The following is a 26413-nucleotide window of genomic DNA, read 5'->3' on the forward strand; positions in this document are numbered from 1 at the left end:
GGCCCTTCGCATCCGAGCGTCACCAGGGAGGGCGGGAGCGCAGCTGCCTTTCTGATTGGCGGTAAGGAGCCAGGGGCGGGGCCTAGACGCAGCTGCAATAACATCTGGCGCGAAGGAGGCCCTTCGCGTCCGAGCTGTGCAGGCAGCGCTCACCATGTCCTTCATTCCGGTGGCGGAAAGCTGCGACTTCCCTCTGCAGAATCTCCCCTACGGGATCTTTTCCACCGAAGCTGAGGTGAGTGCGCCTCTTACTCTTTCTGCATCTCCCAAGCTTTACTTTACTCTCATCACTATTATTTTATCCTCCTTTTTTAAATCAATTCTGGGGAAATCAAGATTATTTACATAAGAACATAAGAGCCTGCCATGCTGGGTCAGACCAAGGTCCAACAAGCCCAGCATCCTGTTTCCAACAGTGGCCAATCCAGACCATAGGAACCTGGCAAGTACCCAAACACTAAGAAGGTCCCATGCTACTGATGCAATTAATAGCAGTGGCTATTCCCTAAGTAAACTTGATTAATAGCAGGTAATGGACTTCTCCTCCAAGAACTTATCCAAACCTTTTTTAAACCCAGCTACACTAACTGCACTAACCACATCCTCTGGCAACAAATTCCAGAGTTTAATTGTGCGTTGAGTGAAAAAGAACTTTCTCCGATTAGTTCTAAATGTGCCCCATGCTAACTTCATGGAGTGCCCCCTAGTCCTTCTATTATCTGAATGAGTAAATAACTGATATATATTAACTTGTTCAGCAGAATGGGAGAAACTGGTGTCGTGAAGACAGAAGGATCACTCTTGTTACACTGCTTAGGGACCTTTGTTTCAGTTTCTATTTTATCTTTCCCAAGAATTTTCCATCATTTTTATAACAAACAAAAATGGGAGAAATTTAGTTGGGGGGGGGGGTATTTTTCCCCCACTGATTTTTCTCTCAATTTATTTGCTATCATAAATGCTAAGAAATTCCTGAGAAAAATAAAATAAATACTGAAAGTGAAGATCCCTACTTATGGTAAACCCAATCTTACCTTGCTGCTCCATTGCAATTGGTGTGAAATATTTTAATGGATTTAAAGATGAGATTTTCAGTTCAAGCTGTGATAATTATGTAGAGCAGGGGTCAGGAACCTATGGCTCGGGAGCCAGATATGGCTCTTTTGATGGCTGCATCTGGCTCGCAGACAAATCTTTAATAAAAAAGTAAAAATCTAACAAAATCCCCCACCCTCTTGATGCCCCCCCAAGACCTCCAAAATTAATTTACTACAACCCCACCCTCCTGACCCCCCAAGACCTGCCAAAAGTCCCTGGTGGTCTAGCGGGGGTCCGGGAGCGATCTCCTGGACTTGGGCTGTCGGCTGCCAGTAGTCAAAATGGCGTCGATGGCCCTTTGCCCTTACTATGTCACAGGGGCTACCTACCGCCGCCATTGGTCGACCCCAGTGACATAGTGAGGGCAAAGGGCCGTCAGCGCCATTTTGACTACTGGCAGCCGACAGCCCAAGTCCAGGAGATCGCTCCCGGACTCCCGCTGGACCACCAGGGACTTTTGGCAGGTCTTGGGGGGGTCAGGAGGGTGGGGTTCTAGTAAACTAATTTTGGAGGTCTTGGGGGGCGTCAGGAGGGTGGGGGGTTTTGTTAGATTTTTACTTTTTTATTAAAGATTTGTCTGCGAGCCCTGGACCCCCGCTGGATCACCAGGGACATCTGGCAGGTCTTGGGGGGGGGGTTAGGAGGATGGGGGGTTGTAGTAAATTAATTTGGCAGGTCTTGGGGGCTTCAGGAGAGTAGGGGGTTGTAGTAAATTAATTTGGTAGGTCTTGGGGGAGTCAGGAGGGTGGGGGTTTGTAGTTAGTATGGCTCTCACGGAATTACATTTTAAAATATGTGGCGTTCATGGCTCTCTCAGCCAAAAAGGTTCCCGACCCCTGATGTAGAGGATACTGACATGGAGTCTGGATTTGCAACAATTGGTAAAGTTTGCTTCTATCATACCAGGGGATAGGTCACAGGTATTGGTTTATACTGGACATAAAGCACAACCTGCAATTACCCAGCAGCCTATGAAAAATGTTAAAACATCTGTAACAGGCAGCTGGAGGCATGGGTGAACCCTTAGTTAATAAGAGTATAGGTTCGTGAATGGGAGAGGATCCGAACATTATACACTACAGAGAGCTCTAAGATCGCAAGACAAAGGACTTCTAGCAATGCCTATAACATGGAGCACACACTTAATGCAAATAAGAGATCCATAGCAGGCCCCGAGATATGGAACACTCTCCCAGAGTCACTACATCTGATAACAGAAAGAAAGAGAGAATGTCAAACGGAAACTGAAAACATGGCTCTTTAGAAAAGCCTATAATCCTAACATAAAGGCCAATAAACTGACAACATCTCCATCAGATCTTTAGACAACATCAGTGAACTGAGCAAAAAGAATTGAATGATGTAAAAGACTTCATTCTGAGTATGGCATATAGGATCATGAAATGAAATAGCACCTTAATTAACTCACACTTGATGCTGTTGTGTTGACCTAGAATGGGTATTTATTATTGTAAGAAACTATATAATGCATGGATTTGTCCTAGTCCGTGTATTAGCTGTTTATATTGACCCCGAATATGAACCGTTGTGATCTTATATTGCAAGGACGGTACATAAAACACCTAAATAAATGCAGCCCCTCCCTTTGAAGGGTCTGCAATGACTGTCCCCCCTCTCCAATCTCTTATGGTTTGCTTAGAATTAGGAGGTAGAGAGGAGCTTTTTCTGAGCTGTGATTTCTCAGCTCCAATTACAGGAGGCAGGCAAACCAGATCGGGAGGGTTATCCACTCCACTCCCTGGCTGGCTGGGATTTTCCCTCTGGGTTGTTTTTGGGTTTACTCTTTTCTCTCCCCAGCTAGATCTGTAGCATCATTTACTGGCTGGAGTGTTCCCCCAGGAGGAAGAGCCATTGGAAGGGGAACTGACTTCATCTGTAGGGGAAGGTTCAACAGTGAGCTGATTTCGGAAGGAAGAACAGACGTCTCTCATAGTAAAGGTCTTGCAGTCTCTAAGACTGGCGGAGGAAGCAGACTCCAGGGAGATCCCATCTTAGGAATAAAAAAGAAAATCCAGTGTGAGCCATCCCCTTAGACACAGCTAAGCAGGATATGAGTATGGGTGAGAGGGATTTCTTCAAATTCAGTATTGCAGATCAAGAAGTCAATAGAGGAGTTCTATCCATTTCTGTGGTGGACAAAGATTGCTTTTTCCGTTTATCAAATGTGGATGTCCTGATCGTGGCAGTCATACGGAAGAACGGGGGTCCACGCTGAAAGACCCTCAAAATAGGAAGGTTGAGTCTCACGGTTTTGTTCGTTTGCAGGTAGCCGTCTGGGTGGAAGCCTTGTAGCCAGAAGAATAACTTGCTGGATCCAGCAATCCCATCCAGAGTTAGAGAGTGAGGATTCTCAGACCACAAACAGGGACCACTTGAGAGTCAGGAGCTGCCTTACCACTGTGATAAGAGCCAGGCATCTGTTATGCTTGAGAAGATGTTTGGTGGACTTGGCACCCAAAGCCAGACTGAGTAGGTTGGCCTTTAAGTGAAGCCTTTTGTTTGGGGAAGAATTGGATAAGCTGGTGAAAAACTGGGGGAATCAAAGCTCCAGAGCCTCCTAGAAGATAGATTCAGAGGAGCAGGCAGCTTCTCCTGGAGGAGATTCAGGGATTCCAGGCAGGGTTTATGGTGTGCCAAAGACAAGGCCACTGTTGAGTGTGCAGCAGTTTTGTGGTAACAGAAGAGATGGTTGGGAGGGAAACTCAAGGGGTCCTACAAGATCGAGAAGGCCACTCCTCATTTGCACTGGTCCATGGATGTTAGGGCCTATTCTATGAGGCGAGAAAGACAGCTGGATCCTAGAGATCACTGGGAGATAGTACACTGCTTGCTCCAGTTGGGAGCAGAAAGGTCAGTCCCCATACCAGAAGAAGGGAAAGGCAGATACTCCATTTGTTTTGCCATCCTGAGGAAAGAAAGAACATTCTACCTTGTTCTGGATCTAAAGCACATCAACAGGTCCCTATGAGTCCCTTATCTTTCTAGGCATTATTAAGGTTGGTAATTTTGGCAGTGAGAAAAGGGGAATTGTCCTAGGTGTATCTCCATATTCTCATCAGGGTAGGGCATCAAACGTTTCTGTCATTAGTGGCTCTAGGCCAACATTATCAGGCCATTTAGTCTAGGCACAGTGCCATGATCGTCCAGCCAAGTGATAGTGCTGGTGGCAGCCTTTTCTCTGTGGAGAAGGAAGTCTGCTCTATCCATCAGGGCCAAGTCCTTTCAGGAGTGTCAGTGTTGCAGGTATTGGATGGTTTAGGCTGGGTGGTGAACCAGACCAAGAGCCAGCTGCAGCCTTCAGTCCTTTCCTCTGTTTGGGAGTCTATTTTGAGACACAGACAGGAAGAGTATTTACGATGACAGAAAGGATAGACATGCGCAGTAAAGACACGGTAGTGACACGGGCGCCCTGAGTTTGCTCACATCGGTAGGTGCTAGGATCAATGCAGATAGCAATAGATAGTTGCTTTCACCTAGGATACATGCACCCATTTCAGGGGCAGGACTTCTGTTGACAAGAAAGCCTAGGAAGAGCTTGGAGTGATGGATGTTCAAAACCCAAGTTGGAAGTGAGAGTCAGTTTGGAGACCCTGGAATGGATCACATCGTGATGGATGCAAGTCTGGGGGATGGGTGGCCCAAGGTCTTCCAGGGAGGCCACATGGCTGGAGACCAGCGCAATCAGGCTAGCACTAGTCTGCTTTCTTGTCAGTACTGTCGGACAAAAGCACAGAAGTAGGCCACGCAGAGAGACGAGGGGGGAGATGGCAAGGTACCTCAGGGTGGTTGGAGAGGAGGGAAGATGGTGAGGAACCTCGGGGTGGGATATATAATAGTGCAGCACACCATCTGCATCCCCTTTTTTAAAATCTAGCTCTGTACGTATGTTTTGTCCCTGAGGACATCTCAGTAATGATGTATTTTACAGGCCCAGGTATGTGAAATTTACAGTTCTGATGTCTGTTTATGAATGCTTGCTGTTTGGAGCAAGACTCGATCCAGTCTGAGGTGCATGGAGGATATTTCCAGAATTCATTCTTAAAGTCTTAAGGACTAGGGGGACCGCCAGAGTAACCCCAGGCTCTGAGCTCCAGCCGAGTGCCACCCAGCACCCCAGAAATTCAGTCAAACCTCTTTTTCCGTGTATGTCCAGGCTGAACCGTAAGACGGTTGTGTGTTCTGTTCTGGATTATGCAGGACTCTGGGTCTGTTTGTTAAGAATTTGTGCCTTCCTTCGGTACACAGCAGGGTTCTGGGCCACCCTAAATACGGACCAGCACCAGAAGCCAGGAATAATCTTTTACTTCTCTGCTGTAAATTGTAATCCTTTTCTTTTACCATCACTGCCACAGGACAGGAGAAAGGCTGTTAGTGAATCAGCCCTCAGCGGTACTTTCAGGTCAAGAAAAGATCTTGACTTGCAGGGAAAGAGAGGGCTGGGGTGCACTGTAGAGTGAGGGGGGGAGAGGGCTGGAGCTGTGCAGGGAGCCAGAGACCCAGAGCACTGGGTAGGAGAGAACATAACAGGTACAATGAATTGCAGTGCAAAGACTTTGATTGTTCATTAACTTCTCTCTCCGGAGGATGCAAATGAACTTTGAATTCATCATGAAATTTTAGCAAGAGTTCAAGGTCAGCATCTGAGCGAAGCCAAGGCCAAAGGTGAATATGCAGCCCCAGTGCTATCACAATGGTCCTCAACCAGTGTCAGCAAAACCTGAAGTATACAGCAAGCATAATCTTTCTGTAATAGGCACTAAAAAATATGCACTAGGGGAAAATTGTGCATCCCTAGCACGTCCGTGTCATCGGGCGCACAGCCACAGGTTAGGAAAATGAACCCTCGTAAATTGAGTGTGCGATTCCCTGACCTGACTGCCGCAAGACATTTTTTTTTTCACATTGCTGCTTTCTGTGGTTCCTCTGTCGTTTGGAGCTCCTCAAGACTTAATGCCAGCTCTGGGGCCGGCATTCATTTTTTACATAAGGGGGTACCAGATAACCTGGCATTTACATGTGACGAGTGCTATTCCCTAATGATGCGCATGCAGTATAGCATCAGCTTCTGTGTATGGCAGGGAGGGAGGATCATGCAGCCATGTGTGTGTCTGAGATGCGCAAATGGAGGGCCTGTGCACTTTCTACTTGCAGCTCAATTCAGGATCTGCATTTTTTAAATTTACCCTTTCATAACCATCTACCAGCCCGTGAGAGGCAGGAACTCTCTTATAACTTTATTACAACTTACAAATGAAAAGCTGTTTCTTAGTCAACCATGAAATTAATATTAAATATTCATTACAAAAATGTAAATGACATTTTTTGTACAATTCTTTCTGATTTTTGTAACAAGAAAAAAGAATGTCCTCATTGCCTGGTCCCTTTCCTGCGAGTTCAGATTAGGTCCCGTTCCTGAGGTAATCATCGTCTTTAGGAGGATGGTTCTGGCTCCCCAGCTTTCAGGAGTCCTGGAACCCACGCTGATTGCCACTTGCCTCTGGTAGCCCAGGCTTGCTGTCTCCCCACCCTCCTGCTGGCTGTGTGCAGCTTCTCCATTCCCCATGCTCTGTGCCCGTCTCTCTCAAGGCTTCTTAACAAGACACTCACTCTGTAAATGCAGCCCATGAGGGTCCCACCGGCCCGTGAGGGTCCCACCGGCCCGTGAGGGTCCCACCTGCCCGTGGGTGAGGCGGCCCATGAGGGTCCCACCTGCCCATGAGGGTCCCACCGGCCCATGAGGGTCCCACCTGCCCGTGGGTGAGGCAGCCCATGAGGGGCCCACCGGCCCATGAGGGTCCCCACCGGCCCGTGGGTGAGGCAGCCCATGAGGGTCCCACCTGCCCGTGAGGGTCCCACCTGCCCGTGAGGGTCCCACCGGCCCATGAGGGTCCCACCTGCCCGTGGGTGAGGCAGCCCATGAGGGTCCCACCGGCCCATGAGGGTCCCACCTGCCCGTGGGTGAGGAGGCCCATGAGGGTCCCACCTGCCCGTGGGTGAGGCAGCCCATGAGGGTCCCACCGGCCCGTGAGGGTCCCACCTGCCCGTGGGTGAGGAGGCCCATGAGGGTCCCACCTGCCCGTGGGTGAGGCAGCCCATGAGGGTCCCACCTGCCCATGAGGGTCCCACCGGCCCATGAGGGTCCCACCTGCCCGTGGGTGAGGCAGCCCATGAGGGTCCCACCGGCCCATGAGGGTCCCACCTGCCCATGAGGGTCCCACCTGCCCGTGAGGGTCCCACCGGGCCATGAGGGTCCCACCTGCCCGTGGGTGAGGAGGCCCATGAGGGTCCCACCTGCCCGTGGGTGAGGCGGCCCATGAGGGTCCCACCGGCCCGTGAGGGTCCCACCTGCCCGTGGGTGAGGCAGCCCATGAGGGTCCCACCTGCCCATGAGGGTCCCACCTGCCCGTGGGTGAGGCAGCCCATGAGGGTCCCACCTGCCCATGAGGGTCCCACCTGCCCGTGGGTGAGGAGGCCCATGAGGGTCCCACCTGCCCGTGGGTGAGGAGGCCCATGAGGGTCCCACCTGCCCGTGGGTGAGGCAGCCCATGAGGGTCCCACCTGCCCATGAGGGTCCCACCTGCCCGTGGGTGAGGAGGCCCATGAGGGTCCCACCTGCCCGTGGGTGAGGCAGCCCATGAGGGTCCCACCTGCCCATGAGGGTCCCACCGGCCCGTGGGTGAGGCAGCCCATGAGGGTCCCACCTGCCCATGAGGGTCCCACCTGCCCATGAGGGGTCCCACCTGCCTGTGGGTGAGGCGGCCCATGAGGGGTCCCACCTGCCTGTGGGTGAGGCAGCCCATGAGGGTCCCACCTGCCCACGAGGGTCCCACCGGCCCGTGGGTGAGGCTGCCCATGAGGGTCCCACCTGCCCATGAGGGTCCCACCGGCCCGTGAGGGTCCCACCTGCCCGTGAGGGTCCCACCGGCCCGTGAGGGTCCCACCTGCCCGTGAGGGTCCCACCGGCCCATGAGGGTCCCACCTGCCCGTGGGTGAGGCAGCCCATGAGGGTCCCACCGGCCCGTGGGTGAGGCAGCCCATGAGGGTCCCACCGGCCCATGAGGGTCCCACCTGCCCATGAGGGTCCCACCTGCCCGTGGGTGAGGCTGCCAGTGTCATTCATATTCTGTAGCTCAGTGCTTCACAAACCTCTCCTGGAGACCCTCAGCTAATCAGGTTTTCAGCATAACAATGATGAATATTTGGGAAATAAGTTAGCAGCACTGGGTCTTCACTGTATGCAGATTTATCTCATGCATATTCACTGAGAATATCCAGAAAACTGGATTGGCTGTGGGGTCCCCAGGACAGGTTTGAGAAGTTCTGCTTTAGTCTCTGAGAGCAATTAAGCAATAAAGGCTCTGAGCAGATTATTAACTTCCTGTTCCTTTCCTCTTGTGCCCCTCATCTTACAAGTATGCAATAAAAGATGAAATGTTACCTCACTTATTGTATTTCATTAATAATAATTATATAAGTCTTGTGTTCTTTCTCCTGCAGCCAAGAAACAGGATTGGCGTGGCAATTGGAGATTATATATTGGACGTTGGTGCTATCAAACACCTCTTCCAAGGACCCATCCTGTCCCAGCACCAGCAAGTCTTCGATGAGGTGATTTTAGCAGCTCTTCAAAGTTGTTAAGGCCACTCGTTTCAGGAGGGTCTGGGCCCATCCTGCTGAATTGATTTTAGCATTGTAGACCTTATTAATGTTCCATACTCTTGTGGTTCCTCTGAAGATGGTGAGGATGCTGGTGTTTTTTGTTGTTTGTAGTTATGCTGGCATAAAGATTACCTGCAAAGCTCCTGTTGAGTGCATTGTGCTCAGGGATATCGGAGGTACACAAGTGGATCACATGACCTTGTTCTGAGTTGATGTTGTGGGCCTACCTGCGACAGGCACAGGCAGTCCCCCTACCTTCCTTTCTTCCATCTTCTCGGCAGGCTGCCGCCGATTCCGTCTCCTGCACTACGCGGCAGGACTGAGCCACCTGTTGTGCTGCTTCACGGGGTCCTCGAAAGGCAGGGAAGCCGTCCCTGCCGGTGCCTGCCTCTTCTCCCACTTCATGGCAGGGAGCCGCTCCATCTCGGGCCTCCCATGTGGCGGGACGCCGCCAATGCACCTCTGCTTCTTCCTGCCTCTCCTTAGGTACGGGCACCTAAGGAGAGGCAGGAATCAACCTGCCTTTTGAGGGCCAGCGGCGGGAAAAGCCCCATTGCCCTCTGAGATGATGTCATCCACCACTTCCTGCTTCAGCCCTATAAAAGGGCCCTGCTGCCATTCCTCAGTGCCTTCGGAACAGGTTTGCACAGTGTCTGTGATCTTCCTTCCGATCTAGGTCCTCCGTGGTCCCCTGTGCCTTGATGGACCTTCATTCCATGTGCTTCGTGTTCTTGAACTTCGTCTCCTTGATGTCCCTCATCAGATCTCCCTCATCCCGTGTCCAGATGTCCTGATGTCCCGTGTCCTGAGGTGCCATGTTCCTTGTTTCTGATGTTCCTGTCCTGACTTCGTCCGTCTCATCTTCAGCTCTTCATCCACTTCCCAGGTCCCTCGTCTGTCCACCTCTCTTGGCGTGCCATGTCATGGTCCGTGACCAGCCCATTGGATGGCTGTATAAGGCACCTCATGGTACAAGGCCTTCTCGTCTGCAGTGTAAGCCTCAGGGAGACTTCTGTTTTTAAAGCCTTGTTCCTGAGTATCTTGTTCCCAGTCTACGGAGTTTCCTTGTGCCTGCATCTGTCCATGCCTAAGACTCTGCCAGAACCTGCTCCGCTCCAGCGTGGTCTGCGACCAGCCACAGGCGGTTGTGTAGGGCATGCCCTGGTGCAGGCCTCTACTGAATCCTCACCATGTTCCAGTCTCAAGTTCCACGTCTTCGCCTGGAGTCTGCTTCGCGTTCAGCGTGGTCCGTGACCAGCCATGGGCGGCTATGTAGGGCTCGCTGAGATGCAGTTCTCACCCAGTACTTTCGCCTGACTCTTGAATCCTTGCCTGAAACTTCCGAGCAACTTGAATCCTTGTCTGAATCTTCTGAATATCTTGAATCCTTGTTAGTCTTCTGAGTTTCCTGAACCCATGTCTGAGTCCTCAGAGTCTTCGTCTGAATGTCCTGAGTATCCGAGTCTTCGTCCGAGTCTTTGTCCCAATCTCCTGAGTATCCAAGTCTTCGTCTGTATCCTCCGAGTATCCTGAGTCTTCGTTTGTGTCTTCATGTTCCTGCCCTCAGCCTCTGTCTGACCTCACGCACTCATCGTTCCCCAGCGATGGGTCCAGAAGGGCTATCGAGTGGCCGGAGGGCTACTCTCGAGATCAGCATTGCATTGCTGGATCTCATTGGTGCGTGTAGGTCCAGCGGAGGCCTGAGCCTGCCTTGTTCCAGAATCCTCGCCTCATCTTCACTCCAGCCTCACTCCTGCTCCACCCGAACTCGTATCAGTTCACCTCCTGCAGTGTGCCTTGGGGCTCCTCCCTGAGTCGTGCCGCGGCCCAAGGGCTCACATCCTACCTTAGATGGGACCGTGCCTCCGAGCTCCTAACAGGGCCTGATGGCGTGCTCTGCAACAGGATCCAAAGGCCATGAGCTCTATGAGCTGTGCCTGTGACTGGCTCCAGTTTTTGGACATTTTTGTTAGCCTTGATTTTGCCTGGAAGTTTTTGCTTCAGTTCCTGAACACTTCAACTTGTTCCTTGCCTAGAGAATTTTTGCCTTACTTCCTGGACTCTCTGATAACTTGATTTTTGCCCAGAAGGTTTGCTCCCAGTTTCCTGGACATTTAATACTTGCTTCAGCCAATTCTTTTTCTTTTGCTGTTTGTCTCTCTCCTCTACAGCTGTCTGGATACCACGACCTGCAGGAGGCACCTGCATCCAGATCATCTCGGAGTCCAACCCGTCCTGGAACCTTCATGACCAGCAGGAGGTGCCTGCCATTGTTCCAGAGACCATCTCCATTCTTCCCACTATGATGTCAGTTCATCTCTCTGGGTTCCTTACGACCTGCAGGAGGCGCCTGCACCCAGGTTCCACATCCAGTATTTTCAACGTCAAGAGTCTTCGAGCATCGGGGAGTACATTCCATTTTAGTATACTCCACACCAATACTCCGGGTCTCTGGGTTCTTATGAGCTGCAGGAGGTGCCTGCACCCTAGACTTGTCTTCATCTTGTTTCTTCCAACACAGCCCCTGCGTGCACTGTCCTGGTGCTTGCTCTGGGGCCATCTTCAGCCTGAAACTTCTCTCGGCTTCTGCAAGTGGTGACTCCAGCCATGGATTCCACGTCGGTTCTTCGCAGACGTCACCTTCCTGCATTTTCACTTTCATGACCTCAACACGGCGAGTCGCTTTGAGTCCACAGCTTCAATCCAGCCCTTGCTCCATGCAAGTGGATTCTACCCAGTATCACCATCACGAGCCATCTTGTATCCAGAGAACTCGCCGCCATGTTTCCTCCAGTGTTCTGCACGCAGTGTTCCAAGCCACTAGAATCAGGATTTGGAAGGTCCTGATTCCCTGTCATCTGCTCTTCGGTACTATCTCACTGCCTAGCTAAGGACTGCACTACCACCTTCCATCTTATCCATGATGCCTGCACTGCCGTGCTGCTGATCTTCCTGAAGGGACCCTGTCTTCCTTGAGACCACGTGGTGAGTCAACATTACTATCCTTGGATCCATGAGAACCCATGCGGTCATCTTCAGTCCATCACCCCAGAAAGCTTTCTGTATAGCCCTAGGAGGTCACTGAGTATTCGCTAACTCCTGTGTCTTCCATCAGTGACTTACTTCTACAAGGATGTTCACCATTAGCTGCACTTGACCATCCATCTGTGGGGGTTCACTTGCGTACCCACTGGAATTCTCTGCTGTCTTCGAGCCCTGCCTTCTGAAACTTCATTCACCCTAAGTGGCTCCAGGGAAATTCCTCTTCACCACTCATCGGGGTAATCCCCTTCAACAAACAGTCCCTTGCATAGTGCTGCAGCGATACCTACTGTCCATCAGGTTCCTCTGAGAATGACTTCACCACCTTGTGAGTGCCTGTAGTAACTCATGAATTTCCCAAGATGCAACTCTTTCTTTACCAAGCTGTAGAGACTTCTCTCATCTGGCCTTGCAAGCCTGGAAGCAGCAATACTGAGCTTCTTCATACTTGCCTTCTTCAGCTTTGAATCAACCATCTTCTTAAGGTAAAGGTTGCCTCCAAGATCAACTCTCCATCGACTGAGCTATGTTCATTGGACTTCCATCCATGTCCTCCTGGTACCACTGCCTATCCAAAAGCAGCTGGAATTTGTAAGTTTGTCTACTTACTCTCCTGAAGTTCCATCTTCACATCTTTGGAATCCAGCTTGAAGCCTAATCCGTCTTTACCATGCTATCTCCGTGAAGATGATGCTTATATATTTGCCACTCTTGTTCTGACCACCGTGAACCAAGAATTGGTCCTCACTCCAATGCTATCTTCAGCTGTTTCTCCTGTTCATCTTGGACTCCTTATCTTCAATATCTGTCACCTTGATCACTAGAATGTGATATGCAAGCCTTGCTATCCTGCAATCCTGTACTTTGCCGGTTTCATGTCTTCACTGTTGTCTACGTCTTGCCTGGATCTTCGATCTTCCACCATGTCTTCAGCTACTAGTATCTCCATTATTACAGTTCCTCACCAAGAACATCCAACTTCTGTCCTTGGACCCTTGATTGTCCCCTGATAGTATGGAGTGATCCTCCACCCTTCCAAGCTGTTGATATGAGGATTGGGGAGGGGGTCTTGGTGGGGGGGGGGGGGGTTCTGTTGTGGGCCTACCCGCGACAGGCGCGGGCAGTCCCCCTGATGTAAATCTGTTGTAGATCTGTTGCTGGATACTCCTGTTGGAGGAGGAGTTAGCAATCTGTTATGAATATGTCTCCTGTGAAGGAGGAGTTAGCAAACTGTTATGCTCTGTGGGTGGAGTTTAGCAATCTGTATGGAACTGCTCCAGAGGAAGGAGGAGTTAGCAATCTGATATGCTCAGCTCCTGTAGAGGGAGTAGATAACAATCTGTTACCAGCGGAGTGCTTAGAGAGGGCACTCAACTGTAGAGGAATATAGATAGGTGAATCCTTGGGCCGATGGCAGATGACAGCGCCCCCAGGAGGATATCCTGAGAGGGACCACCGGCTAGGCTGGGGTATGGAGACAGAAACAGATAGTTCTTTTATTAGACAGGTTAGTAGAACCACCAGAGGTGGCAGTTGTGAGCTGATGTGCCCGGCAGGGCTGAAGTCCCTCAGGTACTGGAACAGCGATCCCAGGATTGCTGAGCTGTAGAAAGACTATAGAGAGTGAGTAGACAGGGTATGCTGTGTTCATAGCCAGAACTGGATGACAAATCTCACATAAGGTCTTAAAGAGGCTCAGTAGCTGGAAAGGGTTAGGCCCTCGAGGAGCGAGTACCTGGTTCCAGGGAAAGCTCTGAGAGAGCGAAGGTAACTCACACATGTCCGTATCTGCGATAGCTTCCAGGCAGTAGAGAATCTTCAGTGTATTCAGGAACATGGGCCCTCGAGGAGCAAGTACCGGTTCCTATCTGCAATCTGAAATAAAGAAAAGAGAGTGAGGCCCCCGAGGAGCGGGTACCCCTGGTAAGTCTGAGGAAGCAGAGTAGTTTAGACAAATCCGTAGCGAGTCCGAATGCTTGTCCGAATTATTGTCCTTGCTAACTCGATTTGTTAGCGATTACTGAGACCTTTTATATTGGAAATGGATGACGTGAATTCAGGGCGACACCCCTGAGGTTCGCAATTTTGCTGGCACATCAATGGGAGCACGCGCACCCTACATCATCAGGAACATGGCGGATCTGCAGCGTCGAGCCGGTCCGGGGATGCCGGAGGGAGACACATAGAGACGCCGTGGCAGCAACTGTCCATCAGATCCGGAGGGAGTCGCCACAGAGGTAGAAAAGGTGGAAAGAGGGCGTCGAGCAGCAACGGCTGCAACAGTGCCCCCCCTTCAAAGGGCGATCTCCTCTTTCGGTACCAGGCTTAGGTTTCAAAGGATGCGCGAGGTGAAACTGATGAAGCATCTCTTTATCCAAGATATTGGTCTGAGGCTCCCAAGTGATCAAATCGGGGCCGAAGCCTTCCAAAATCAGAAGGTATTCAAAATTCTTGCCTCTGTTATGAATATCCAGAACATATAGAAAAACATGGTTTAATGGAACAAAGTCAGCATGGCTTTACCCAAGGTAAGTCTTGCCTCACAAATCAGCTTCATTTTTTTGAAGGAGTTAATAAACATGTGGATAAAGGTGAACCGGTAGATATAGTATACTTAGATTTTCAGAAGGCGTTTGACAAAGTTCCTCATGAGCGGCTTCTAGGAAAAGTAAAAAGTCATGAGATAGGTGGCGATGTCCTTTTATGGATTGCAAACTGGCTAAAAGACAGGAAACAGAGAGTAGGATTAAATGGACAATTTTCTCAGTGGAAGGGAGTGGGCAGTGGAGTGCCTCAGGGATCTGTATTGGGACCCTTACTTTTCAATATATTTATAAATGATCTGAAAAGAAATACGACGAGTGAGATAATCAAATTTGCAGATGACACAAAATTGTTCAGAGTAGTTAAATCATAAGCAGATTGTGATAAATTGCAAGAAGACCTTGTGAGACTGGAAAATTGGCATCCAAATGGCAGATGAAATTTAATGTGGATAAGTGCAAGGTGATGCATATAGGGAAAAATAACCCATGCTATAATTACACAATGTTGGGTTCCATATTAGGTGCTACAACCCAAGAAAGAGATCTAGGCATCATAGTAGATAACAAATTTAAATCGTCAGTTCAGTGTGCTGCGGCAGTCAAAAAAGCAAACAGAATGTTGGGAATTATTAGAAAGGGAATGGTGAATAAAACGGAAAATGTCATAATGCCTCTGTATCGCTCCATGGTGAGACCGCACCTTGAATACTGTGTACAGTTCTGGTCGCTGCATCTCAAAGATATAATTGCGATGGAGAAGGTACAGAGAAGGGCTACCAAAATGATAAGGGGAATGGAACAGCTCCCCTATGAGGAAACACTAAAGAGGTTAGGACTTTTAAGCTTGGAGAAGAGATGGCTGAGGGGGGATATGATAGAGATGTTTAAAATTATGAGAGGTCTGGAACGGGTAGATGTGAATCGGTTATTTACTCTTTCGGATAGTAGAAAGACTAGGGGGCACTCCATGAAGTAAGCATGGGGTACATTTAAAACTAATCGGAGAAAGTTCTTTTTTACTCAACGCACAATTAAACTCTGGAATTTGTTGCCAGAGGATGTGGTTAGTGTAGTTAGTATAGCTGTGTTTAAAAAAGGATTGGATGAGTTCTTGGAGGAGAAGTCCATTACCTGCTATTAAGTTCACTTAGAGAATAGCCACTGCCATTAGCAATGGTAACATGGAATAGACTTAGTTTTTGGGTACTTGCCAGGTTCTTGTGGCCTGGATTGGCCACTGTTGGAAACAGGATGCTGGGCTTGATGGACCCTTGCTCTGACCCAGTATGGCATTTTCTTATGTTCTTATGTGCTATTTAACTCCTGAGCTTACCCTAATTTAGCCAGTTCTTGCTGGAGGGGATGCGTATTTTCATGTCTGGTAGGACTATTTGATTATTGTTATGTTTTGGAAAGAGATTTTTTCCTTTATAAATGAGATCACTAACTTGAAACTTCTTCCTTGTTCTAAGAGTACTTTATTGAATATAACTACCAGCCAGGACGATGACCCTTTGTGGTCTTTGACACTTCACATCTTTCAGTGGCGATTAGTAGATACTCCTTCTTTGAGTACTATACTGCGGAGGCTTCAGAAAGTTTTTGCATTAAATAAACTAACTGCGATTTAAAGAACCATACATTACCAAAATGTGATCATATTTGGGACCCATTTATAAGATGGAAAGATATTCAGCCTTGAATATATAATTGCTATGTATATAGTCTTTCCTTAAGTATTCGGCCCAAATCTTTAAGCTTTTAATAATAATACTTTCTAATAAGTATATCAGATATACCCATAATCAAGATGATTATATGCTGCCTTGTATTTTCTTTTAAGTTGGTTTATTCACTCTAGAAGGTCTAATAGTGAAAATGTTTGATTTGAGATTATTCACCAGTGTTAACTACAAGGGGTGGGGAGGATGATCTGTTCTAAAAATGTTTTATAATATCGGATCTGTATTTCTGTATTGTTGTTTTTGTTGATTGTTGGTGCAATAAAATTATAATTTACTAAAAAAGAATAGGAACCTGAAGATCTAACCTTCCCAAACTTTACTCAGAGATTGGCTAATGCCATCCCATTTGATTTATAGGATGAGGGTGAGCCTCCGGCATCTCAAATACTTTGATGCCTCCAAAGAGATGGTAGCAGTGCCCATCCAACTTCTTACAGGATATACAAAAAAGGATGAGGGAGATCTTCTCACACCATACTTTGTGTACATCTCCTTACTAGCAGGAAATAGCTTGACCAGATAGTAGAGGGATTCAACAAACACCAGTTACCACACCAAAGAATGAGAGTCTAATCCACCCTTGGAAGGCCAGGAACCCTAAAACTCTCTTGCCTTGATATCTCCTAGATGCTGCTTTGCTCTCAAAACTAGAATAGGAGGTTGGGATAAGCCCTGCTATGCTCCTAGGACTAGGACCTCTTAGAAGATAGGTCATGCTGATGCTGGGGATGCAGTCACTTTACATTAATAGTGAACCCATTCTTAACTCTCAATCTCTGTTTCTTTCAGCCAACACTTAACAAGTTCATGGGCCTCGGGCATAAGGCATGGAAGGAAGCCAGAGAATGTCTGCAGGACTTGCTGTCAGCCAGAAACCCTACACTTAGAGACAACAAGGAGCTACGGGAACGGTGAGCGATGCAGATGTTTAACCAGGTGTGCTGTGGGGAGTAACTCTGTACTGAATCCCTGTGGACGGCATTTCCTGCTGATCTTGGGGTGGAAATGTGCCATTAGCACATTGGTCAGATTTTTGTTGTCACAAAACCTTATATGAAATCAATTTTTTAACAATGTTTAGTAGATAATTTATTTGGCTGAAGTTTTCTGGATACATTTATCCTGGGTTTTCAGTGGGATAAACATCCCACTGAATATCCCTGAATAATGTTATCCAGCTATTCATAGCTGGACAACTTTGAAACCTAACTGGCCCTCTTTGAATATTGCTGGCTAAGCAGCTTCAGTGCGGTCCTCACAGCAGATCCTCTAACCCTCATTCCAGTGAAAAAATGCAGGCCAATCCCCTCTCCCCCTCAGTCCCCCAGAATGAAAATATGAAATGTTGTGGGCCTTTTAGCTTGAAAAGCTGCCCATCTGTAACCCCCCCTCCCCCAATAACCTCCTCTGGAGACACCTCAAAACTAGCACCCAGTGCTTGTAGCATGGTTCTGACAGCAACACTGCTCATGTAAGCTACCAGAGCAATGCTGCATGCACTAGGAGCAGGACGCTAGTTCCAAGCTCCCAGTCTCTCTACAAGCTTTGGGGTGGACAGGGCGGGAGGGTTCTGTTGGACTTGATAGAGGTGGGTTGGCCAATGCTGCATGCACTAGGAGCAGGACGCTAGTTCCAAGCTCTGTCTCTCTACAAGCTTTGGGGTGGACAGGGCGGGAGGATTCTGTTGGACTTGATAGAGGTGGTTTGGCCAATGCTGCATGCACTAGGAGCAGGATGCTAGTTCCAAGCTCCCGGTCTCTCTACAAGCTTTGGGGTGGACAGGGCGGGAGGGTTCTGTTGGACTTGATAGAGGTGGTTTGGCCAATGCTGTATGCACTAGGAGCAGGACGCTAGTTCCAAGCTCCCGGTCTCTCTACAAGCTTTGGGGTGGACAGGGCGGGAGGGTTCTGTTGGACTCGATAGAGGTGGTTTGGCCAATGCTGCATGCACTAGGAGCAGGACGCTAGTTCCAAGCTCTGTCTCTCTACAAGCTTTGGGGTGGACAGGGCGGGAGAGTTTTGTTGGACTTGATAGAGGTGGTTTGGCCAATGCTGCATGGACTAGGAGCAGGACGCTAGTTCCAAGCTCCCTGTCTCTCTACAAGCTTTGGGGTGGACAGGGAGGGAGGGTTCTGTAGGACTTGATAGAGGTGGGTTGGCCAAATCTGCATGCACTAGGAGCAGGACGCTAGTTCCAAGCTCTCAGTCTCTCTACAAGCTTTGGGGTGGACAGGGCGGGAGGGTTCTGTAGGACTTGATAGAGGTGGGTTGGCCAATGCTGCAGGCCTCTTTTTTTGAAATGAATATCTGGACTAAATGACTTATCTGGCTAAAATCTAGTTAGATAAATGTTGGAATGTTATTCAAAAGTTGCCGTTTAGTGAAATAACTCGCATGTAATCTGGCTGAATGCCTTTTGTGTATTTACCTCTCTTACTGTGCGTTTGAGAGCCGGGAGGAAGGGTTGAAATTAGTCACCACTATTGCTGTGACTGCAGCTCTGTCCTGGTGCTGCCTGCTGATGCTCCTATGGGCACAGTTTTTGATCCTATGGCCTCGCAACGCCCGGTCATGGTACACTATAGGTTAGGCTCTATTCAGATGGTAATTGACAATTTGGGGTCTGGTTTCTTCCCTCTCTAGGGTGCTGGTACTGCAAGTCCTGGCTACAATGCATCTTCCAGCTGACATTGGTATGTTCCGCAAACTGGCAGAAGGTTTTCTGTTTTTACCTTGTGGATTCAGAACTGAACCAAGTCTGGCTGGTGCTCTTCTTCATGGAGATGTGGTAACCCTAGATATCATTGACCCAAAAATGGAATGGTTTAGATAAGATTGCATTCTGTCTTGTTTGGCCAAAACATCCTGGAAAATACCTATTTAACTTGTCTAAGCAAGCAGTAAAACTAGGGGTCAGAAAATGAAACTCCAGGGGGGATGACTCAGAAGCATCATCAGGAAATATTTCTTCATGGAGAGGGTGGTGGATGCCTGGAATGTCCTTCTGGAAAAGGTTCACTCTATGGAGGTTCTAGTTGCTGTTCCTGACTCCTATTCCCCAGCTTCTGACTTGACTTCTGATTCCTGGCTTCTGACCTTGGCTTGTCCACCGACTTCTGATCCAGCTCCCATCCTTTGGCTTCTGTCTTTGGCTTCCGACTTCACAGCGTCCACAGGTACCTGTGCCGACCCTCCAGGAGGTCTTGCCTAAGTCCCAGCGGCTCAGGTCTTCACGGGCTCCTCCAGGGGGACCACGGGCTTCGAGGGTGAAGTTCCAGTTGACCTCCTGGCCTCGGCTTCTTCTCTCCAGGATGCCTCTTCGGATCCTCGGTCTCAGAGGAACGCACCTAAGTCCAAGAGGTCCAGGTCCTCACTGGCTCCTCCCAGGGAGACCTCGGGCTTCCAGTCATGAAGATTCTTTGAGTCCTCTCTCCTGTGCCGCCTCCCGGCTTTGATGTCCACTGTGGGCTTTCCCACAGAGCATCACCATCCATCCCAGCTGGCTCAAGGGTCCAAGAAGCTAACAGTAGCAAGGAACAATTTTAACTGCCCACCCCCACCCCAAGGATTCACACTCACCCTACCACAACTCCAGGAGCCACAGAAAGTAGGACAGAGGTAGCACTTCTAAATGAAGATCAAAATCAGTCAACTGGCAGATAACGTGGGGGTACCCACTGGTGCAAAATGTGTGTACTGCTTCTGCCATGCAACTGGGAGCCGTTGAATAAATGGTTCCCAAATCCTAGGAAAGAAAGATAGCCTACTCCTCTTCACATCAGATCTCACATCCTTCAGAAAAGTAGTGAAGATCTAGGTCTTTGAAGCAGTTTTTAGCACCAGCTAATTGACATGATCTTTCAGCATCTCCGCATATAGCCATCAAGAGCAGTATGAAGGTATTTAACATGTGGACCATCAGATGAATCACCACCAACTATAACCTTAGCAACCCTATCTGGAACACAGTCAACCTAAACAAATGGGAATTGGATTCAGACAACAACCAAAGAGGACCCCAATTTTTACAGTCTTGGGAACTGATAAGCATGGGGATAACTGGCACGGAATAGCAGTGTCCTTGCCTTATGTAATGGTAATACCTTTATCCAATAAGCCTTGATGCCTTTGATGCAACTGCAACATCACTCTCCACTGTAATGGTGGGGGAGGAAGAGAAATTGGATTCAGATGACAAACAACACGGGTCCTGACTTTTACAGTCTAGGATACTAATACACAGAATTAAGGAAAAAAGCACAGGACTGCTTCTATAAGCAAAGCACATCAAGCAGCATTGTCCGAATTTTCAAGAAGGCTCATCACCCAGTAAAAAAAACCATGGGGGTAACCTGCACAGCGCAGCAGATACTACCATAAAAAGCTTGCCAGGCAGTCTGGATATTGCATTTGGTCCTTTTCTGCCATCATTACTATGTTACAGACATAGCCTCTAAGCAGCACTGCACTTCACTATCCATTTATTATTTAAATATATTTATTTATTTATTTACAGCCTGCTTACTCCAATATTATTTAAGATTTCATTCATAAATTAGTAGATCCACATAAGCAAGCAAGCAACAAACACAGGTACAAACGAATATAAAATCCAAAAATTAGTATAACCCATCCTCCAAAAAAAACCCACTTCTTAAAAATACTTAAAATAACATCTTACACACTTACCTACCTACATTGCTACTAATATGCCTGAGAAAAGTGCCATGCTTTTAAGATTTTTCCTAAAAATCTCTAACTCTTTTTTTTCATTCTTCAGTTGTAGAGGCTAAGTGTTCTATAGCAGTATATGAGATAAGCCATCCAACTACAGTAATCCTTGGATCTCTGCACCTTCTGTTACCATGTATCTCCCCATAACTGTTAGGATACTCTGTGCCAGTTTATTAGTGGTATATTGCACATATCATACGGAATTGTATTGCCTCCCTATGTTAATATTGCTACCTGTGATTTTTAACACAGCAGAGTAATTGTATAGGATATATATTTTAGCTCCTTCTGGATTTTACATGTTATCTTGCTCAACTGTGATAACGTACTATATCATTACTTTAATATGTAACATGCCTTGATCTCCTTGGTTGGAAAAGTATGCCATAAATAAACTATGACAAACTATCTGTTTAGCTTCCTGTATTCTGCCGTCCTAAGTAGCTTACACAGAGCATCCTATTTCATACATTTTGTTCTTGCTCTCAGGGGACTACACAGACTTCTACTCTTCCAGGTACCATGCAATGAACGTGGGAATCATGTTCCGAGGGAAGGAAAATGCCCTGATGCCTAACTGGTGAGTGAATCTCTGACCTGATGCATCTCTCTCCTGGGTGCGAAATCTCTTTGCTCATGTGTTCCTCTCTCCCGGAGGAGCACATCTGTCGGTCTCTGTGCACTGCCCACCCTTTCCTCTCCTGAATATGAATGTGGGTAGGATCACATGGCATTAGAGAAAAGGGATTTATAGATTGTTATATAAGTGGTAATATTTGGTTACACAATGTAAGACCACAGCAGAAATTCATTTCAAATTCTGTAACTTTATTATAAAAGCCACTGTAGTGTATATTCCTTTGGTAACTCCATCAAAGGCTTTAGATGAGGAAACCAATGAACCGGTGACAAAGTATGACATTTATACAATTACCAGGAACAATTGGCTAGACTAAGCTTCATATGGAGAAGGACAATGATTGAATAATATTTATGATTCCTCCTCTCACCCCAGGACATAGGGCAAACTTCTCACTTCTTCTCTTGATCTCATATTGTCGGTAATTCTTCCTTGTGTTACATTACATTTTTGGAGCCTTTTGCAGAGGAGGGTGTGTGCCACTGTTTACAGACTAATTTCATTACTCAGGTTATCAAAGAATCGAGCTTTGCCAAATTGTTCCAGCCTGCAGATTGAGGTCAATATTTCAGTAAACAATGTGTGGGGAAAGCTACATGCATAACGTTTCTCGGATGTCCAGCGATTCTAGCATGCACAAGCCTGCTGATGGAAATCCTTGCATAAAGTTATGGCCAGACCTGTGCATGTAAGTGTACCCGGACTTGCCTTGCCCCCGGAACACCTGCATTGATGCCCCTTTTCGTGTGGTAAGAGAATATATTCAAAGCTAAATTCTATGTCCAGCGACTCTGATCTTGACCTCTTTGCCTAGGTTCTGCATTCTTCTTGACCTGAGATCATACTGGCCTGTTTGTTGAATTTCATTATCGCGTGTGCATAAGCTACAACGTACAGAGGGTATAAAGTGAACCGGAAGAGGATCTATCTGCTAGGGATTTATACGAAACTATAGTAGCTCAATCTCAGGAAATAAATGTATGGAAAACCAGTTCTGAAACTTCTTAACTCTCTGCTGCAAATGCTTGGGCAACAAACTGAGTAACTCCTTTTTGCTAGAAATAAAATCCCTAAGAATTGAGAGGAGGAGGTGGAGCAAAGAGACCAGTACTGATGGGAAAGATAAGATAATGTGGGCTAGGGATGGGAAGGGAGGAGGGAGCTGATGGTGGGTGGCGAGAAGGGAGGCAAAGGAGTTAACCAGGGCTGAAGAGGAGGAAGTAATGTTTCCATTGCTCAATGAAGCTACAATGGTTGACAAAGCAAACTCTATCCTGTTTGGGTCCATCCTCCTCGTCCTGCAATTTTTTCCCAGTTTCTCCCTTCACTTATTCCCTCTGGCTCTACAGCCTGTGCATGTTCCTACTCTCTGCTTACTCAGCTTCTGCTTTATCTCCCAGGTTGCACCTACCAGTTGGTTACCATGGTCGGGCATCCTCGGTGGTGGTATCTGGCACGCCAATCCGAAGGCCAGTTGGACAGATGAGACCCGATGATGGTGAGTCACGTTAAAGTTCTTTCTTTTGAAGCTGTAGGTATTTTGGATCTTATTTCTCATGATGTTTTTCTTGTTGTTTTAGCAAAGCCTCCAATTTTTGGTGCTTGTAAACTTCTGGACATTGAGCTAGAAATGGTGAGACATTTGCATGTTTCTTATGAGCAATTTACGATGCAGAGAAATGATTTAGCAGAGTAGTAGGTTGGGTGGTGCAGTATACATGGCATATCTGTTACACACAGAAGACAGGAGGGCAAGCTAGGTGTTAAGAGGGAGAGGAGCTGGTTAAGCAACAACGCAGAAGCTGGAGGTCAGGAGTCCATGCTCGTGAAAGCAAGGTGACTTGTGGGGTACTAATGGACTCAGCGATAAGACCTTTCCTTTCAGTATTTTTATTTGTGACATTGCAAAGGGACTTGAGGAAATATAAATTTAATGGGGGGGGGGGGATACACTAGGAGGGTGGAAAAGCTGAAAAAAAAAAAGAATAAAATCTTTTATCCATTTATCAATGAGAGGAGAACTGGAAGCTGAAAAACAAGAAAAGGACCTTGTAATAGTCATCTCAGATGACCCAAAGGTCGACACAGTGTGTCCAGGACCCATGCACACATTTTTCTAAGGAGTAGAATTACTACTACACATTTCTATAGTGCTACTCGATATACACAGCACTGTACAAACCACCACACATGAGACAGTCCCTGCTTGATAGAGCTTACAGTGTAATCAAGGCAAGCATACAGGTCAAGAGACAATGGTTAAAATTAGTTCACGAGGCTGAAGGTGGCCAACAGGCTTAAAGATTTAAAAGTGGCCTCAAAAAGAAGGGATTTTAAATTTCTACAGGCTCGAAACTTATGAGCAGTAGTGTCAGTTGCGAAGACTTCAGCCCATGCTACTGTCCATTCATACATCTTATATGCATCCATGATTTAATCTGTAAAACATTGCAAAGAATTATATGTAAAATGGAAGCAGACCTTACTGTTCCCTTCGTGCTTGGATGAGAGAGGCCACGACATTTCCATGAGGAAGCAGACATGCAGGGGTCTGTCTGAGAGTTATTTTCATACTGGTGAGGTGAATGTGAAAATGCTCGGGCAGAGTGCGCGTGCTCACCTCTTCACATATTCAGTAAGCGGGAAGTTAACCAGACGCCTCGTGCCAGGTATTCAGCAGGATAAACGCCCTGCAGTCATCCAGCTACATGGAGCAGATATGAAAGCCTAAGCAGCGATGTCCGAATATAACTAGTTAGGATTTTAACTTATCCAGCCTTGTGTAGCTGGATAACTTAAGACTTATCTGGCTATATTCAAAACAATATAGCGGCACATTATTAAAGGTACCCTGGTAAAATGTAACCGGAGAAAAATAAAGGCATGGGGCATTCTGGGGGAGTGACTCAACTTTAGCCGGCGAGCACCAAAACTCAGACTTCAGCAGGAAAACGTAGCAAAGTCTTGCTGAAAATGCTCTGCTAACATAACCCATGAGCTGGGCACATTCAGTGCAGCATTGACCTGTTTCTTTTGCTCTCTATCCCGGTAAACGTATTTCTGACTTGCAATAAGGACCTCTCCCTAAATAAGCATTCTGCCCTCCCCAGTGGATGGAGACTGAGGCAGGGCCAGGTCAGTGGGATGAAGCTGGGGACTAACGCTTGATATCTTGTCTTCATCACCAGACCGAGGTGCTGAGGGATCTTTGAATCTTGTCCTCAAAGTACCTGCAGGACTGTAAGCTCCATCTGGAGACTGGAAAGGGCTTGGAAATGAGGCCTGGAGGGAGGCTGATGGGAGAGGCAGGCCCGCTCTTCCAGCGCGATGGATTCGTTTCACATCAGGTCAACCTTTCTTTTGCAGGCTTTCTTTGTGGGAGGAGGAAACCAGCTGGGGGAGCCCATTCCTATTGGCAGGGCCGCCGAGCACATCTTTGGGATGGTTCTCATGAATGACTGGAGTGGTGAGGAGTGTTTTCCGTTCTTCTAATGACTGCTGTGTGTGTGTATGAAAGCCTCCATGACACACAGGCAAGTAACTCCCCTGGGGTGGCTACAAAAGGCTGGGAAGCATTGCGGCCGTGACTTTGAGGTTCTGATATCTCTTCCCCTTCGTCCACCTCCTTTAAGAACATAAATGCCTTGCTGGGTCAGGCCAAGGTCCATCGAGCCCAGCAGTGGCCAGTATGGGTCACAAGTACCCTTAGTGGTTCGCTCCCAGAAATAAGCAGTGGCTTTGAGCCGTGGCACTAAACATTTTTTTCCCATTTATTTATTTATTTATTTATTTATTTAAACATTTTTATATACCGGCATTAGTTGTGGACATCATGCCGGTTTACATCAAAACTGGTAAAGTATGGAAGTAAACATTTTAACAGGGAATTAGAAAACTGGGAGGAGGGTAAATAATTAAATAGGATAGATGAGAAATAACAGTAACAGTAACATTAACATGGTTCCTCGGTGTGAGCGAGGAGAGAGGATAACAACATATGGTTCCTCAGTATGAGGAAGATGGAACAGACGCAATGTGGTCTATTTTTTATTGGTGGAGGTGTGAGTTTTTATTCTGGGTAGGCATGTTTGAACATGTTTGACTGTTTTCCAGCTCGAGATATTCAGAAGTGGGAATACATCCCACTGGGTCCGTTTCTCGCTAAGAACTTTGGCACGTCTATCTCCCCGTGGGTGGTGCCTATGGAAGCTCTTATGCCCTTCGTAGTGCGTAATCCAGTGCAGGTAAGCACGGCAGTCAGGAGTCTGCCATAATCTGTGACCGACGGGACGTTCTACACCGTGTGCACGCTGTCGTTACCTCTCTACCCTGCATCTCTCTACCCTGCATCTCTCATCCATCTCTCTGCCCTGCATGTCCTTGACAAACCATGGGGTTTTCCCTCCCTTAAAGACTTAAGAAGCAGCCGGGAAGGTGAGTAACCATAGCACGGTGGGGAGAACGCCTTTGGCAGGTACCTCCGATATCTCCCGGCTTGCCAAAAGAAACTGATAGAACCAGACTCCTATTCCTCGTTTAGTAAACATATTCAGCAGTACAGGAATACAACTGCTACCCCGCAGGTTTCTGATGGAAAGGCAGAATCCAAGCCTCAGTCCATATTCCAGCTATTCATAACCAATAGGTCAGCATTTTAATTTAAACTTTATTAAATTATTCAAAATGTAAAAGGCCAGCGTGCATCAATACCAGGAGATATCCGCATGGCCGGGCCACGGCATTTTCAAAGTGCCGCGGCCACGCACGTATGTCCTAGAAAGCGCGGAAGACCCCGATGCTTACAAAGGGGCAAACCGGGACAGCGCAACTTACTACTGATCCGGGGAGCAGATAAGGCTTGAAATTTAAAAAAAAACCTAGTTAGAGGGGTTTTAGGGGTCGGGGCGGAGAGGGGAAAAGGCAGGCAAA

The 26413-nt window shown here is 47.7% G+C and overlaps 1 protein-coding gene across 3 annotated transcripts in view; it reads left to right on the forward strand.

Moving 5' to 3' along the window:
- The first annotated feature begins 78 nt into the window (after positions 1-78).
- FAH (fumarylacetoacetate hydrolase) overlaps positions 79-26413 on the forward strand; it is a 44529-nt gene continuing 18194 nt past the window's right edge. For 2 of the 3 annotated variants that reach the window (XM_029574579.1, XM_029574581.1), the window contains exons 1-9: positions 79-235; positions 8617-8727; positions 16901-17022; positions 18754-18803; positions 21334-21424; positions 22885-22982; positions 23065-23117; positions 24851-24950; positions 25598-25728. In XM_029574579.1, the coding sequence (XP_029430439.1) occupies positions 155-235; positions 8617-8727; positions 16901-17022; positions 18754-18803; positions 21334-21424; positions 22885-22982; positions 23065-23117; positions 24851-24950; positions 25598-25728 (837 nt within the window). In that variant the 5' untranslated portion in view covers positions 79-154. The remainder of the gene's footprint in view (positions 236-8616; positions 8728-16900; positions 17023-18753; positions 18804-21333; positions 21425-22884; positions 22983-23064; positions 23118-24850; positions 24951-25597; positions 25729-26413) is intronic. The other variant, XM_029574580.1, reaches the window with a different exon arrangement.

The sequence above is a fragment of the Rhinatrema bivittatum genome, chromosome 13 (assembly GCF_901001135.1).
Source record: "Rhinatrema bivittatum chromosome 13, aRhiBiv1.1, whole genome shotgun sequence".
Classification (NCBI taxonomy): Eukaryota; Metazoa; Chordata; class Amphibia; order Gymnophiona; family Rhinatrematidae; genus Rhinatrema; species Rhinatrema bivittatum.